Here is a 16,914-nt window from a genome sequence, read left to right as displayed (position 1 = left end):
CGGCCCGGCGTTCCCCGTGGGCGGTGTCCTCTGACACGGTCTCCTCCCCCACCCGCCGCCTCCCGCTCCCCCGGCCGCACAGCATCTTGCCGGTGGCCTTCTCTGCAGCATCCTTTGGTACGGATGACTGAGGGCCAGGGTGCAGGCGCGTGCCACCCTGGGCTCCTCCCTCACACACATCATCTTGGTCTAGAGCCTTCCGCCGCAGCAACAGTCTATAGCCACTTCTTTAAGCTGCGCGTGCTTCTTACACACGAAAAAACCATTAAGCATCTGTTGTTTTTTTTCTTCCCTTTTTTTTTTTTTTTTTTTTGAGGAGAGCTGGAAGCAGAGGAGCCCCGTGGTGGTGTTCCCACAGCCAGTTACGACTTCCTGCTTCCTGGGGTTTGGCTTTTGCGCTTCCCCCATAAGCACGTGCAGAGGTGCTGCGGGCAGCTCAGGGGTTTTGCAAGAAAAAAACAAAAACCTTTGTATTTAGAACTAGGAGTTCAAGCAAGAGAGTGAATTCATAAGGAAAAGGAGCCCTCGTGGACGGTTTTATTATTTGGACAGAGTGTCTTCCGCAACGCTTCCCTTCCCTTTCCCATTCTTAGGAATATATGAGCTACATGGGAATCCAAGGGCAGGGAAACGACCCTTCCTATCACCAGGCATGGTGAATAAATCCCGTAAATCTGACTCGGCATGGCTGGTCCAGGGTACTGAGGAACTGGGAAGGTGTATCTTTATGAGGTCATGTGTCTACTCAGGATCAGCCTCACCCCTCCCTGCCCCTCGGGGTAGGCTGGTGACTGAGGATGTAGTGCTGGCTTAGACAATGCCCAGGCATCCTCCTCAACTTCGAGGAAGCCTCGTGGTCCGCCAAACGTTCATAAAAGGCATACGCGTCCAGGAGCAGGGAGTAGCCACAGCTGTGGCATCCTCAGGGGCATGCGAGCTCCTGTGCAGCAAATCCAGTAAGGAAAGGGCACTCCAAACCCCAGCTGCTCTCACACTTCAGCTTGCCATGCGTGAGCCCTCCACTTCCCCCTACCTGAGTAAAGCTAAGACCGTGATTTCCCCTTGTCCTCTACCTCTGGGAGAACTAACAGAAGGGAAGGTAGCTTGAGAGCCTGCCCTGAGCCCTGTCACAGATCACACTACTCACATTCGGGTCTCCAAAGGCTAGTCCAGCAGCATCCCAAACCCCTCAGACCTCCCACACAAGTTTACTTCATTCCTCCCTGAGTCATGTCGCAGGGGAAGTTCCCCATCCTTTGCATTCACTTTTCCTTGCTTTGCTGTTTTTAAGACACTTTGCAGTGAAATGAAGTGTACAGGGTGGCACAATTCAGTGCCCACAGTGAACAGGCAGTAACTAAGCAAGCGAGTGGGCGAGGGAGAGTGGCGAGTTGGCACCTCTAAAGGACAGTCGCCACTCCACTCCAGGCAGCTCTTAACCTGGTAAAATGAGAGTCCAGTGTTTCTAGATGTTTCAGTATCTCAAGAGAATCTGGAAATAGAGGTTTTTGTTTTGTTAGTATTTATTTGGCCCCACCAAGTCTTGGGCTTCCCAGGTAAAGAATCCACCTGCCAATGCAGGAGACCTAAGGGATGCGGGTTCTATCCTTCCATCAGGAAGATCCCTTGGAGAAGGAAATGACAAGCCACTCCAGTATTCTTGCCTGGAGAATCCCATGGACAGAGGAGCCTGGCCGGCTATAGTCCATGGGGTCACAGAGTCAGACACGACTTAAGTGACTGTGCATGTAGCATGGGTGTCTTAGTTTGGCACGTGGGATCTAGTTCTCCAATCAGGGATCAGACCCAGACCCCCTACATTAGGAGCTCAAAGCCTTAGCCACTGGACCAAAGGGAAGTCGCAGGACACATAGATGTTTTATATAAAATATATAAGTTCATTCTAAAAGTGTTGGAAGGTAATTTAAAAATCGATTATTTCATCATCTGCGGGCCAGAGGGCACATGTGCAGGCCAGCAAGTGTCTGTGAGCTCCTGGGTTCTTTGCTGGTGGTTAAGGAGGTTCAGCCTGTCTTGCACTGCATCTGCCTTTTACTGCCACCTGCTGGTCAAATTGGAAATTGTGCGCTCCTAGTCTCGAGAGTCAGACACAACTTAGTGGCTAAACATTTGGACTCTCACAGGGAAAAAAAAGTCCTAAATATGTCGTTTGCAAGATAGTTCCTACTGCTTTCGAAAGTGAGCATTTGTTGGTGTGGAGTCAGAGGTGGAATTGCCGTGAAGTGTGGCAAATCTGATATGCGGGGGCCGTGAGGTATGGGGTGGCGGCGTCACCCTGCTGGTGGATGGCAGTGTTTTGGTCGTCTGGTTGGGGGCGCGGTTTGAGGAGCCGGGGAGGGACCTCCCACAACTTGCCGCTCCTTGTAACCCTTGAACTGAGGAGGCTCAGCTGCAGAATCATAGCTTCTCAAACAAAGAAGTGTTACAGTCAGTTCCGGGTCGCGATCTTAATTACTCAGGTTCCTTAATTGCCCCCGAGCTGCTCAGCTCTCCTCGCTCTTGGGGTAAAGAACATGGAGCAGGTGTGCTCTTTTCCTTTTTTTTTTTTTAAATATTTATTTGGCCACACTGGGTCTTGGTTGCATCACGTGGGATCCTTTGTCGCAGAGCACGGACTCTAGTTGTGACGCAGGCTCGGTACTTGCAGCGAACGGGCTTAGTTGCCCCGCAGCATGTGGGATCTTAGTTCCCTGACCAGGGATCGAACCAGCATCCACTGCATTGCAAGGCAGAATCTTAACCACTGAACCAGCAGGGAAGTCCCCAGGTGTGCTCCTGAGCTGAGATGCTGGTGCGGTTCTAAAGTGCAGGCACTCAGGGAAAGAGAAGCACTTTGACTCCTAACCTGGATGCTGTTGTTTCTGCCTCAGTCTTTGCATCCTCTGTGCCTCCATCAGCTTTCAGGGGAGTCTGTTTGAGACCAAACCAGTTTAGAATAACGCAGCATCTCAGCACCAATTCCCCCTCAGCACATGTATTAGACACCAAAAGGGAAGTGCAAGCCCACAGTGATTATAAGCCCAACAATGGAGCTGTCGTTAGAGAGCTCCGAAACTCCGGAACAGTCTCGAAAGAACAAAAATTGAATTAGAAATTCAAATGTTCTTTGAACTGTGTTATAAAATAGCGAAAATGAATGAAATCTTTTTTGTGCTTGGCAGCCGGCTCCAGTAATTAGATAATTAAATCAATGGGAAAATCCTAGACTGTCAGGCATAGCCTGTGTGAGCATTTCATTTGCAAAACTGATGGATTATTCTCAGAAGTAGAAATTCGATGCAGACACCGTGGGGTGTGTAGATTTAAATATGGCAAAAAGAATGTCGAGGGAGGTGAAAGAGCCTGAGATGATGAAGAAAACCACGGGAACTTTGCTCCTGTTTTCCTGCTCTCCAGGCTAATGTGAATTTTCAGTCTAAGAGAACGGTTCTTAATTCTGGCTACCCATGAGACTCACCTGAAGCCTTGCAGAAAAATGCGAATACTTGAGTGCCACTGCCGGAGTCTGACTTCATTGGTTGTGGATCAAAGACCAGACATTGGTGACTCTAGAATGTTCCAGGGTGAGAAGTACTGCTCTCAGACATTTTGAATTCTTAGTCCATTGAGAAGAAGGCAATGGCAACCCACTCCAGTGCTCTTGCCTGGAAAATCCCATGGATGGAGGAGCCTGGTAGGCTGCAGTCCATGGGGCCTCGAAGAGTCGGACACGACTGGGTGACTTCACTTTCACTTTTCACTTTCATGCATTGGAGAAGGACACGGTAACCCACTCCAGTGTTCTTGCCTGGAGAATCCCAGGGACGGGAGAGCCTGGTGGGCTGCCACCTATGGGGTCGCACAGAGTCGGACACGACTGAAGTGATAACAGCAGCAGCAGCAGTCCATTGAGATGCCACATGGAAATTGACATCTCAGTCAGCTGTCACAAGGAGTGAAGCAGAAATACCCTGTACGCATGAACACCACACTTGGTGATTTCAAAGCCCTAACTCTAAACAATGTACCTCTTTCCCAGAGACTAATCAGACATGTTCTCTACTTACTCATAACTGATGAGAGCTACATGGACCTTCTGTATTGTGGTGGTCCCATCCCAGGTAGGAGCTGCATCTAGCTGAAAACAGCAGAAAGAGATAGGGGAAGGCCTAGCTCCTGACAAATGTGCCCTTCAAAAGGTGATCATTTTGGTCTATTACCCTTTCTGGTATGATTTGGGGAAAAAGTGATGAGCTATATCATTGTCCCCAAATGCCACAATCCTTAGGTTTCACCCAGGTCATCCAGTACCCATAGGAGTGACTGCTGTTCTGCCCCTCTTTATGGGCTAAGGGGAGAGAGATGTTTCTGGAAGAGAGAGCTCAAGTTCTGTGAACTTGAACTTGGCCTGACATTGAGATGGATACATCTTTCTCCAGTTGCCACAGTTTTCTTCTTGGTCTCTCATCTCTTCCTCCTGCTTCTTGATAAATTAAAAATTGGATTATTCTGAACTCAGTGTTCCATTTTTAAGACTACTGAGAATTGACCGTGTTGTTCCCAAGAGAGGGAGGAGGTAACACATCAACATAAAGAAGAAACACAGCAGGACACAGAGCCCTTGCACTTGAAATGATATAATTCAGCACCGTTATCACAAGGTGTCTTTTTATAAGATAGTGCCTCATAGCAATGTGCCAGGGTCTCATTTATCTTCTGACATTCAAAACAACGGTCGTGGGAATGTATGTCCCTGAGAAAAGCATGCAGGATGTTCGCCCATACTGAGCAGACCTGTTTCTCCCCAGCAGGCAGAAATAACAAATGGAACCAGCACAGGAGATGACAGTCAGGCCATCATGTGACGTATCAAGCCCTCGATATGCCTAATATCGAGGCATGGCTAAGACGGGGCACAGCTCCCAGATACCATGTGCTTGGTGAACAGGCATCCTACACCTGCAGCCCGGGGAGCTAACAGGGGAAAAACTCCTGGTCAGGAGTCCTTCTTGGGTCTGGCTGTCATGAAACTTCCCAATGCATTGTACAGCCCCTGTTTGCTGTCACTGCCAGACAGCAAAATCAGTTCAGTTAAACCACACTGTTGGCAAGCTGAATAGTCTTAGATTTTACCCAAGAACTCACGATGAGTATGTGAGGCACATGTCCATTTTGAGGTGAGTGGAATTTGATTTAGGCAGTTTCCTACCTTCTCAGGGAAGCTGACAGAAATAATTTATTTCATCCAGTTAAAAAGTTTAAAATATTTATGTATTTGTTTGGCTACACTGGGTCTTAGTTGAGGCATGTGGGATCCAATGCAGGGGATTCCCAATGCAGGGGACCCAGGTTCGATCCCCGCTCAGGGAGTGCGGAGTCTTAGCCACTGGACCACCAGGGAAGTCCCGGGGTCCAGTTCACTTTTATTTTTGAGTAGTTTTATAAAATCATCAAGCCACAGCATTTACAACCAACTGAAATTTCTAGAGATGTAGGGATAACTACAGCTGTTCTTGCCCTTCTACTGTTGACAACTGGAATACCGAAAAATAAATGCATGAAATAACTCTATTCAGCATCGGCGAACAGACAGCACAGGAGTGTGACCCTTGAGAGAATGAAAGGAAAGGAGACAAAACCTCTGTCTTCCTCAGCTTTCTGTCTGTTGACGCTTCTTAGATCACAGCACAGAGAGAGAGAAACCCAGCAGAGCACTGACCACATGACCAGCTCAGGGCAAGGAGCGGATGCAGCTAGGATTTGGGGAGCCGAGTGCCAAACGAGAGGAAACTCTGCGGAGAAAGAATTACGTCAGTCTGTGGATCCATCGTCGACTAATAGGCCAAGCACGAGTGTTGTGAAAGACCACTGATCCAGGCCCAAAGCAGGGGGCTGTAGGCCGGGAAATTCCCAGAGCGCACACAGTTCTGGGAGATGCTCATGCCTCGACCAGCAAGCACAGAGAGGTTTTATTAATCACCCGGGGCATTTGGTAGTGATCAAGAAAGGCCATGCTTCGGTCTTTTTTCTTTTTTCCTTCAGTGTTTAGTTCATACACTTTTATTTATCTGTGGACACCACATTTTACTTGCAGCATGTGGTATTTAGTTCTCTGACCAGGGATCAAACCTGGCCCCCCGGCATTGGGAAATGTATGTAACAAATCCTTAACAAAATATTAGCAATTGAATCCAGCAATATATAAAAAGGATAATACATTATCCTGGATTTTATCCCAGGAGTTCAAGATGGTTTTAGTATGGGGGGGAAAAATGATTCAATGTATTTGACCTTTTAGCAGAATAAAGAAGACAATCATATCATTTCAGTAAATGCAGAAAAAAACATAAAACAAAATTCAATACCGATGACAAAAACACTCAGCACTCTTGGAGTAGAAGCAAACTTCCTTAACCTGATAAAGGATGTCTGAAAATCCTACAGAAAACATTATAGTTAGTGGTGAAACACAACCATATTCTCCATAACATCAGGACCACGGCCAAAGAAGCCTCCTCTTACTTCTCTTTAACTCCGTACTGAATGTCCTAGCAAGCGCAACAAGGCTGGAAAAAGAAAGGAAAAAGCATATGGATGGAAAAGTTAAAAGTATAATTGGCATTGCTCACAAATCACTTCACAATCAGGATTGTGTAATATCAAATCGAAAAAAGATGCTTCCAGAAATAAGTGAATGTAAGTAAGATCAGAATCAAGTCAATATGTAAAAACATTAAAATGTTAGTACATACAACTTACTAAACCCATACAACAGAAAAGCACTAAGCATGAAGAAGAATGAGGCCCTAAAATTCCAAACAGCATGGCTGGATCTCAAAAACAATATACTGAAGGAAAGAAGCCAGACGCACACAGTTTCACAGTGTACAGTTCCATGAGTGTGACATTCTAGAACAGGAAGAACTAATCTAAGGGACAAAACGCAGGTGGGTGGTTTCCTTGAGCTGGGGGTCGGGAAATTGAGTGCAGAGTGCTGAGAAGGGTTTTTTTAGGGTGAGAACAAATGTTGTCTCCATTTTTAGTGGTGCTTTCGTCAGGGTATACATTTGTCAAAGCTCATTGACCTGTGCACTATTAAAATGCGTATATTTTATAGCTTGTAAACCATATCTTTTTTAACAAATGTATTTGGCTGCACCAGGTCTTAGCTACAGCATGTAGGATGTTCAGTTGCAGCCTGTGGGATCTAGTTCCCTGACCGGGGACTGAACCCAGGTCCCCTGCCTTGGGAGTGTGGAGTCTTAGCCACTGGGCCACCAGGGAAGTCCTAAACTATATCTTAATAGAGTTCTTTTAAATTGAAATTTAGAATCCCTGCAGAAAAACTAAATGTAATGATTTGAAGTGCTGGTGGCTAATTTATCTGAAGCATTTAGAGAGAGATGGTGACACACATCCTGCCTTCAGCACTGTTTGTTTTTTTTATTTTTATTGGAGTACAATTGCTTTGCAATGTTGTGTTAGTTCCTGGTGTACAGCAGAGTGAGTCAGCCATACGTAGACACAGCTCCCCTCTTCTCTGGATTTCCTTCCCGTTTAGGTCCCACAGAGCATCGAGGAGGGCTCTGTGCTGCGCTCGGCTCTCGTTGGTTGTCTGTTTACATACAGCGGTAGTCAGCACTAGCACTGCTCTCTGCACACACTAGGAGCTCAGAACTCCAGCCAGGGAGGGTCGGGGGCCCAGGGAAAGTAGAAAAGAATCTCTGCGTGTCTTTATTCCTCTGTGATTTTACTTACTGTTGCCCGCTCACCAGCTGTGTGCTATGGCAAAGTCAGTGTTTCTTCTCCCTCTCTCTGGGTTAAGGCACTCTTTCTGGGCGGGAGGATCATACAGCCTGGAACTCAAGGCCCATCTCTCCCTGCCTCCACTATGAGTGGAATAACTTGAGCGTAATCTGACTCTGTTACCAGTTGAGTAACTTGAATATTGTATGCAGTTGTGTTCCTCTGATATGTCTCTGGGTTTTCAGAGGGTGCGCTCAGCTGCTTGGTCGTGTCCAACTCTTTGTGACCCCAAGGACTGTAGCCCACTAGGCTCCTCTGTGGGATTTTTTGGGCAAGAATACTGGAGTGGGTTGCCATTTCCTATTCCAGGGGATCTCTCCAACCCAGGGATTGAACCTGCATGACCTGTATTGGCAGGTGGATTCTTTACCACTGAGCCACCCAGGAAATCTCAGCATCTGAGGTTGATTAAATCTGAAGATGTGGAACTGTGAGTATGGAGGGCAGGCTGGAAAGTTATACTCGGATTGTTGTTTAGAATATGTGTTTATCTGGCTGTGCTGGGTCTTAGTTGTGGCACGTGGGATCTTTAGTTCTGGCATGCAAACTCTTAGCTGCAGCATGAGGGATCTAGTTCCCTGACCAGGGATCGAACCGAGACCCCCTGCATTGGGAGCATGGCGTCCTAGCCACTGGGCCACCAGCGAGGTCCCTATACCTGGATGTTTGCGCAGAGGGTAGGCACTCCCACCCCTGTGTTGTTCAAGGGCCAACTGTATTGTCATTCAAGCACTGAATGTGTGTTGGGTTCCTCTGCTGCGCCGGAAGCTGCTTGGGTGCGGGAGCACAGCAGGCCCTGCTGCCTGGTAGACGGTGATTGGAAAATTACTGGGTTGAATTTGACTTTGAACAAGTCACCTCACTTCTCAGGGCTTCACTTCTCCCATCTTTGGAATTTCAAGGATTTGAAATATTCTAGCAGTAATTTGTGGCTTCATAGCCACTGTCAATATCCACGGATGATTGGACCGTAATTTTATTGGAGCTTGTCTGCGAGATTTGGGCAGAAGGATTAGGGAGGGCCGTGCCCCTCAGCTCACAGCACGGTGATGTCATCTGCCCATCAAAGTGTTAGTAGACCACAGTGCTCAGACTGCGGTGGCACATTAGAATCATCTGAGGTGGTTTTTTTTTTTTTTTAATACATTTATATCTTCCATTTCTTATTTATTTGGCTGCACCAGGTCTTAGCTGCAGAATGTGGGATCTCTTAGTTGGGGCATGCAAACTGTTAGTTGTGGCATGTGGGATCTAGTTCCCTGACCAGGAATTGAACCCAGGACCCCTGCATTGGGAGCACAGTGTCTTAGCTACTGGACCACCAGGGAAGTCCTTGAGGGGTTTTTAAAAATTCCCAGTGCCCAAGCTACATCTCAGACCAGTTAAATCCGAATCTCTCAGGAATGGACCTAGGCATCGGTCACTTGTAGACACATTTAATCATCTTCTTATTTGTCCCTTACGTACCCATTACCACTAACCCTCAACCCCCAAAGGAAATAGGTCTATAGGATTTGACACATGGCCTTGAATTTGAGCATGCCATTTTGATAACAGCTGGTTTACTCTATCTGTTTAGCAACTGTAGTCAGAGCAAGTCTGAGCATTAGCACTGAGCTCAAGACATAGCCAAGCCATGGGTCACCTCGCATTTCTACCATCTGGCAAATAATTGTGGATTTTCCATTGTCTGTTATTACCAACTCAGTTCACACATTCAATAAATACTGGGTTGGCCAAAAGTCTCATTTGTGTTCTTCTATAACATTTGGTGGAAAAACCTGAATGAACTTTGTGGCCAACTCCGTATTTGAGTGCCTGCTATGTACCAGGCATGGTGTCCTGGAGACTCTGTGGAAGACAGAAATTAACCAGGTAGAGGGAGTATCATGCAAAGTCCCTGTGGCAGAAAGGAAAGGGGGTCAGGCTGTCAGAAGAACAGAGAGGATGGCCCTGCGGCTGGAGCAGAGAGCGCACCAGCTGCCTGCAGTGATAGGAGGCTGGTGATGTGGGCAAGGGCCAGACCTCTGCATGCCTTGCAGACAGAGCCATCGCTGCAGAGAGCATGGCCGGAAGCTGCTGTCTGTGGGCTGCCTCCAAACGTGTTGCCTTTCAGCAACCAACTGTCTTTAAGACCTCAATAAAAAGCATTAGCAAGGAGAGCGTGAAAGCACGGTCATGATTCATTCAGAGGAGGTAACCCAAGGGTGGCGCTTTTTTTTGGTTCACTCCCAGACAAAACCTGGGTCTCGCCCCCACAGTTATCCTCCCTGATAACTGCAGGGAGGATAACTGCACCTCATCTGCACTGAGAGCTCAGTTGGTGCCAGGCACGACTGTGAGCACTTTATCGCCTCACGAAGCTCCATTACGCCTCTGTGAGATACGAACTACTACTGTCCCTTTCTGTTTGTTTTGGAGAGACACGGAGAGATTAATAACTTGGCCACAGTCGCGTGGCTACTAATTAGGAAGACTGGGAACTAATTAGGAAGACTGGGAGCTAATTAGGAAGACTGGGAAATGAACTCAGGCTGTCTTTCTCTGGATGGACAGTTGATGATGGTGGTGTTCAAACATGATGGTGGTTCTGTAGGGCTGGTCCATATTGAATTTTTCTTTTTTTAATGTGGAAAGTCTTCATTGAATTGTTACAATATTGCTTCTACTTTATGTTTTGGTGTTTTGGCTATGAGGCATATGGGATCTTAGTTCCCCGACCAGGGATGGACCCTGCATCCCCTGCATTGGAAGGCGAAGTCTAAACCACTGGGCCATCAGGGAAGTCCCAGAAATGGTTTATTTTTATTCAGAGAAAATGGAAGCCATGATGGGGTTTCAAGCAGGTGGTGACACAGTCAGATGGCATTTCCTCTCTGTTTGCACAGATGATGGACAGCCGATAGAGCAGTCCCTCCTGTGAGGTGGTACAGTCTACAAAGCCACAAAACGAAGGAAACAGTAACAGCTAATTGAAATTTCAGGGGAACTTCAGATACAATATAATAGGTATGACAGAGTTACTGGTTTTCAGGCTAATTGAATGAGCTCACTTGATGTACGTGCTGTCAGAAAATTGTCCTGCCCCAGGGAGCCACGTAACACCTTTTTGGAAACAGGATTCAAATGTTTGGCTCGATTTTTGTAAAGCCTGGATTGGTACTCACACATCCTATACTTTGGGGTGAGAAACAAGAGTACTCTGGAAACCACCTGGGAAAATTATGTGGAAATTGTGGTCTTATGTAGGCAAGCAGCCTACGTATAATCCAGGGAGATCAGTTAATTGCCAAAAGCCTTAGGGCTCGTCTGCAAATATCATCGCCACCACCAACAGCAAGTACTGTGCTTGGAGGTTTTTTTTTTTTTTGAACTATAGTTGACTTACAGTGTTGTGCCAATCTCTTGTAAACACAGCAAAGCAACTCAGTTATATACATACATTCTTTTTTATGTATTCTTTTCCATTGTGGTTTATTACAGGATACTGAACATAGTGCCCTGTGCTACACAGTAGGACCTTGTTGTTTATCTTCCTATACATGAGAGTTTACATCTGCTACTCCCAAATCCCAGTCCTGCCCTTCCCCACCCTCTCAAGTACTATGTTGTGATGGTCTGTGATTACATGGTATTTGGTCCATGGACCCATTAATCAGAGGGACACAGATATTCATTTAATTGATGGGCTGAAATAGTCCACACTCAAACCAACATTTGTTGAGTACCTTCCTATACCAAACAGTATCTCGTTTAATTTTCAGAGTAGAAGAGGCAAGGGAGATGAATGCCCCCGTCTTTAGAGATAAAGAGCATGCCCAGAGTCTCTCAGTGCATCTGGGAGTAGGTTTAGGGTTTGACTCAAAGTCTGCTTGGCTCCAGAGCTGGTACTCTTGGCTCTCTCTATGAAAACATGTGCAATTTCACGCCCGTTGTCTGTATGTCTATCCAGAATTTAGGAAGGACTACTTTTTTGCAGACAAGGACTACTTTTTTGTGAAAGTGTGCTTGTCAGCTGGCTACTCAAACTTGGATGCTGGCTGAAGCAGCAATATTATATACAGTCTGTGCTCCCTTCCCTTTTACAGTGAAATAAACAAAGACTCAGCTATGGGGCTGTGTATCCAGACCCACACCTGGGGCCTGCCAGGTGCCCTGGCACCCCCGTGGCAGCCCAGCAAGAGTTAATGGAGAGTGATTTCTTTTGTCCAACAGCTGCAGAACCAGGAGCTGCTGAAGGCAATGATGAGGAAAGCTGAGCAGGAAATCAGCAGCAAGGTGATCGAGACGATGAAGAGGCTGGAGGACCCTGTGCAGCGCCAGCGGGTCCTGGTGGAGCAGGACAGGCAGAAGTACCTGCACGAAGAGGAGAAGATCGTCCGCAAGCTGTGGTGAGTCTGGCCCTTGCAGTCGGTCCCTGGATGCGGGCATAGCTGTGCAGCCTGAAAGGCAAGCCTGTCTTGGCCAAGGAGGCGGCCCTTGCTAGACGGTGTTCTCAGACTCTTTCTTTACTGAGCACCTAGTTCTGGCTGGTTCTGGATATCCGTGGACACTCGACTAGTGCCCTCCATCCGAGCTCAGGAAATTGAACAGTCGTCAGGTAACTGAGCTTATTAGTCTCTTTGGAAGCATCGCACTGTTCTGTAGGGCTTGGCAACCCATCAAATTAAAAGGAGCCAGTGGCACAACCCAATGATAAATGGGAAGTCTGAATTTAATCTCAATAAATTAAAACTAATAGCCAAAATAACAAAGCGCTAAAATTATCCTCCTATTATTCAACTGTAGTTAAAATCACAAAAGAAGAATTTCAGTGTAAAGTATGTCTGATGCACAATGAAAGATGCTGCCTTGAATGCAACCCATCTTCTGTGAGGTTCTTATTGAAAACATCTATCAAGTCGCACTACTGAAATAAGCAGAGTTTTATTACGCCCCAGCCACCGGGGCAGGCCCATCTGTTATGTTAATGTATGTTTTGTTATGCAGTGAAGATTCATCATAGAACAGTTTCACCTTTTAGTATAATGAAGAGTCATTTGTGTGGGTTCTTCTAGTGTTGGTAGTTCTCCTGTTTGTGTTTTTTTGAGTTTCACAAAAATTAAAATGGCTTTGTGAAACTCAAATATTTAAAGTATTAAATATTTAAAATACTTTAAAATCTTTTAGTTTTATTACAAAACACTGGCATATCTCCCATGTTGTAGAGTGCATCCTTGTAGCCTGTCTTACACTCAGTGGTTTGAACCTCCTGTTCTCCCACTAGAATCCCCTGTGCTGCCCCCACTGATAAGCACCAGTTTGTTCTCTGTATCTCTTGAGACCACTGTTTTTTTGTTATATTCACTAGTTTGTGAATTTTTTAGATTTCACATATAAATGATAAGCATACAGTATGTTTCTGATTTGTTGTACTTAGCATTATGCCCTCCACACCCACATGTAAATGCTGCAAATAGCAAAATTCCATTCTTTTTTGTGGCTGAGTAGTATTCCATTGTAGATGGGTAATTCTCTTGTTTTTTGGAAAGCATAAACGTCCCAAAATGGGATTGTAAGGGAGCAACTTTCAAATTCTTTCCATGACTATAATCACCAGAAGCTTACAGGATGGGGAGTGTTATCCTCATTGACCTCTTTGATATTTGAGCTGTAGCTCATGTCAAATCAGATGCCAACCCAGTGTGCCTGATTAAAATTAGAATACCTTCTCAGTGGTAGTCTAGAGAGTCAGATAATAAATTTGACTACTGTTCATCAGCATCTCAAAAATAGACTCCAAATTTGTATTTAGTCCCTGCACTTATAGACAATCACCCGCCGTGAGGTAGTAAAGCTGTTATTTGTCTGAAATGGGTCTGTGACAGCCAGCTGTCTACAACTAGGTCTCAAGGTTCTTCTTGAAAAGTTCTTTTTAAAAAATATATAGCCTTAATGTTTTTATAGAATTGCCAGTTACATTTTTCTTCCAGTTTTATTGAGATGTAATTGACATGCAGCCCCATATAGTTTAAGGTGGACAGCATAATTATTTGACTTCCACACATCGTGAAATTATTGCCACAGTAAGTTTAGTGAATATCATCTCCTATAGATACAAAATTAAAGAAATACAAAAAACTTTTTTTGCTTCTGATGACAACTCTTAGGATTTACTCTCGTAACAAATTTCATAAGTAACATATAGCAATGTTAATTATCTTTATAGTGTTATTTATAGTGTTAATTTATTTATAGTGTTTATATAGTGTTATTTATTTATAGTGTTGATTATATTTATAGCCCTTATACAAGGACTTCTAGTCCTCATAACTGGAAGTCTGTCGACTTGCTGCCTGCCCCACACTGAAGGTTCTGGCACTGGCATTGCTGTCCACTTGCTGCCACCTAGTGGTTCTTCAAATCAAAGCTCTTTTCCTGTTTCTCTACTAGCAGGGGTTTCTACTGTCAGAGCAACAGGCAAAATGAAAGAATGCACACATCTGTTTAGGGTGGGGTTATTGATGTGCTCAGGAGACAAGATGTTATTACTGGTGTGTTTGTTGAAGTGGGAGACGTACCCTAAGAGATGAGTACATGTGTGCACACGCACCCCCTCCAGAAATCAGACCTGTGATCATTCCTTCTCTTTGCGGCCTGGAGAGGACAGTCAGTCCTTACTGACGGGACAGTCAGTATAAACCAGTGGTTCTCGGGCAAGTTTGTTCCCTTCCTGACCTCTAGGGACATTTTAACAATGTCTGTGGAACATTCTTGTTTGTCTCAAGTTAGGGGAGGTTGCTACTGGCATCTATCATAAATGGGTGTTGGATTTTGTCAAAAGCTTTCTATGCACCTATTGAAATGATTATATGGTTTTATTCTTCAGTTTGTTAACGTGGTGTATCACACTGATTGATTTGCAGATACTGAAGAATCCTTGCATCCTCAGGATAAATCCCACTTGATCGTGGTGTATGATCCTTTTAATGTACTGTTGGATTTGGTTTGCTAGTATTTTTTTTTTTTTTGCATCTGTGTTCATCAATTATACTGGCCTGTAAGTTTCTTTTTCTTGGGGCATCTTTGTCTGGTTTTGGTATCACGGTGATGGTGGCCTCAGAGAATGAGTTTGGGAGTGTTCCTTACTCTGCAATTTTTTGGAATAGTTTGAGAAAAGGATAGTTGCTATCTCTCCTCTAACGTTTAATAGAATTTGCCAACAAAGCCATCTGGTCCTGGACTTTTGTTTGTTGGAAGTTTTTTCTTTTTAATTAATTTTTATTGGCGTATAGTTGCTTTATGATGTTGTTAGTTTCTACTGTAAGCAAAATGAATCAGCTATATGTATACATATATTCCCTCTTTGGGATTTTAGATTTCCTTACCATTCAGGTCACCACAGAGCACTGAGCAGAGTTCTCTGTGCTATACAGTAGCTCTCATTACTTACCTATTTATACACAGTATCCACAGTGTACATGTATCACGCCGATCTCAATCTCCCAATTCATCCCACCACCCTGCTGCCTTTGGTGTCCATACATTTTTTTTTTCTATGTTTGTGTATCCATTTCCGTTTTGCAGATAAGATCATCTGTACCATTTTTCTAGATTCCATATATATGTGTTATATATTTCTCTCTTTTTGACTCCATTCTTTATGACAGTCATCAACAGAGGAATGGATGGAGAAGATATGGTATATCTACAATAGAATATTAGCCTTATAAAGGAACAAAATCGGGTCATTTGTAGAGATGTGGATGGACCTAGAGACTTTTGAAAGTTTTTTAACCACAGTTTGAACTTCAGTACTTATGACTGGTCTCTTCATTTTTTTCTGGTTCCTCCTGGTTCAGTCTTGGGAGGTTGTACCTTTCTAAGAATTTGTCCACTTCCTCCACATTGTCCATTTTGTCGGCTTAGAGCTGCTGCTCCTGGAGGCTAATGTGTCGAGGTCAGAGGTGCTGCTAAATACCCTGCAGTGCACAGGACACCCCCCACCCCCTGCAGAAAGAATGACCTGGCCCCAGAGGTCAGGGCCAAGGTGGAAAAGCCTGATCTGCAGCAACCTGGGCTCCTCCTCTTGCTGTCTCTCCCCCTCTTGGTCCTCTGTCACATCAGAGTCCACACAGCCCTCCCTCAGTCAGCATCAGCACCGCTAAAAACAAAGAGTGGGTCCTTTGTCAGCCAAGTGGCAGACCTGGGCCTCCCCGAGAAACCTCACCTCACACCCCAGAAGGGTCTCTTAAGCCAAACCAATCTACTCCTCCCCAGCTGCTGCTTCCGCCTCCCTGGGCATGGAGGGACCCGCGGTAGAGGGGAGGCCAGGCGCTGAGGCCCGGGGTCCTCTGCTCTTGCACTGTCCGTAGGGAAGGCCCCCGCACTCACTCCATCTGTGGTCGGCTTTCCCCCTAGTGACCTGGAAGACTTCGTTGACGATCTAAAGAAGGACTCCACCTCGGCCAGCCGTGTGGTGACTCTGAAAGACGTGGAGGATGGGGCTTTCCTGTTGCGCCAAGTGGGAGAGGCCGTCGCCTCCCTGAAAGGTGAGCCTCCTCCTTGGAACTGGAGGGGAATCCAGACAATCCATCAGACGGTGAAGGATTCGTTCGTGCACGTGGGCAGGGGTTCGTCCAGCACCCACTGTGCACTGTTCTGGGTGCTCAGGATGCATCCCTGAACAGAAGAAGCGCCCCTCTCTGCCGGGAGCTAGTATTAATACTTCAGTGGCTGCTGTAATCTGAATACACCTTGGGGCCCCGCAGACACATCCCACATACAGAGATGGGAAATGAGACCTCGAGGGGCTGCGCCCTCCACCCAGGTCACACTGAACCAGCTCTGCCTCCTGAACCCCCACACTTAACCATGTCCAGTGTTGGGGTCTGGGAGGGGGGTCTGCTCTTCTTGCCTTTGCTTCTGCGGCTCACTCGCTGTTCTTGGTCTGCAGGAGAATTTCCAACCTTACAAAATAAGATGCGAGCCATCCTGCGCATAGAAGTGGAGGCGGTGCGGTTCCTGAAGGAGGAGCCGCACAGGCTGGACAGTCTCCTGCAGAGAGTGCGCGGCCTGACCGACACCCTGACCATGCTGCGGAGGTGACCAGGCTTGGGAGGGCTGGGG

The 16,914-nt window shown here is 46.0% G+C and overlaps 1 protein-coding gene across 1 annotated transcript in view; it reads left to right on the top strand.

Moving 5' to 3' along the window:
* The window catches only part of KIAA1217 (KIAA1217 ortholog), a 186,087-nt gene that overhangs the window by 139,287 nt on the left and 29,886 nt on the right, over window positions 1-16,914 (top strand). Inside the window, 3 exon segments of the mRNA XM_070381952.1 lie at window positions 12,022-12,197; window positions 16,207-16,337; window positions 16,742-16,889. Coding sequence (XP_070238053.1) covers window positions 12,022-12,197; window positions 16,207-16,337; window positions 16,742-16,889 — 455 coding nt within the window.

Source organism: Bos mutus, chromosome 13 (assembly GCF_027580195.1).
Source record: "Bos mutus isolate GX-2022 chromosome 13, NWIPB_WYAK_1.1, whole genome shotgun sequence".
Classification (NCBI taxonomy): Eukaryota; Metazoa; Chordata; class Mammalia; order Artiodactyla; family Bovidae; genus Bos; species Bos mutus.
Note: the sequence above shows the minus strand (reverse complement) of the source record. Positions and strands in the feature narration are given on the sequence as shown.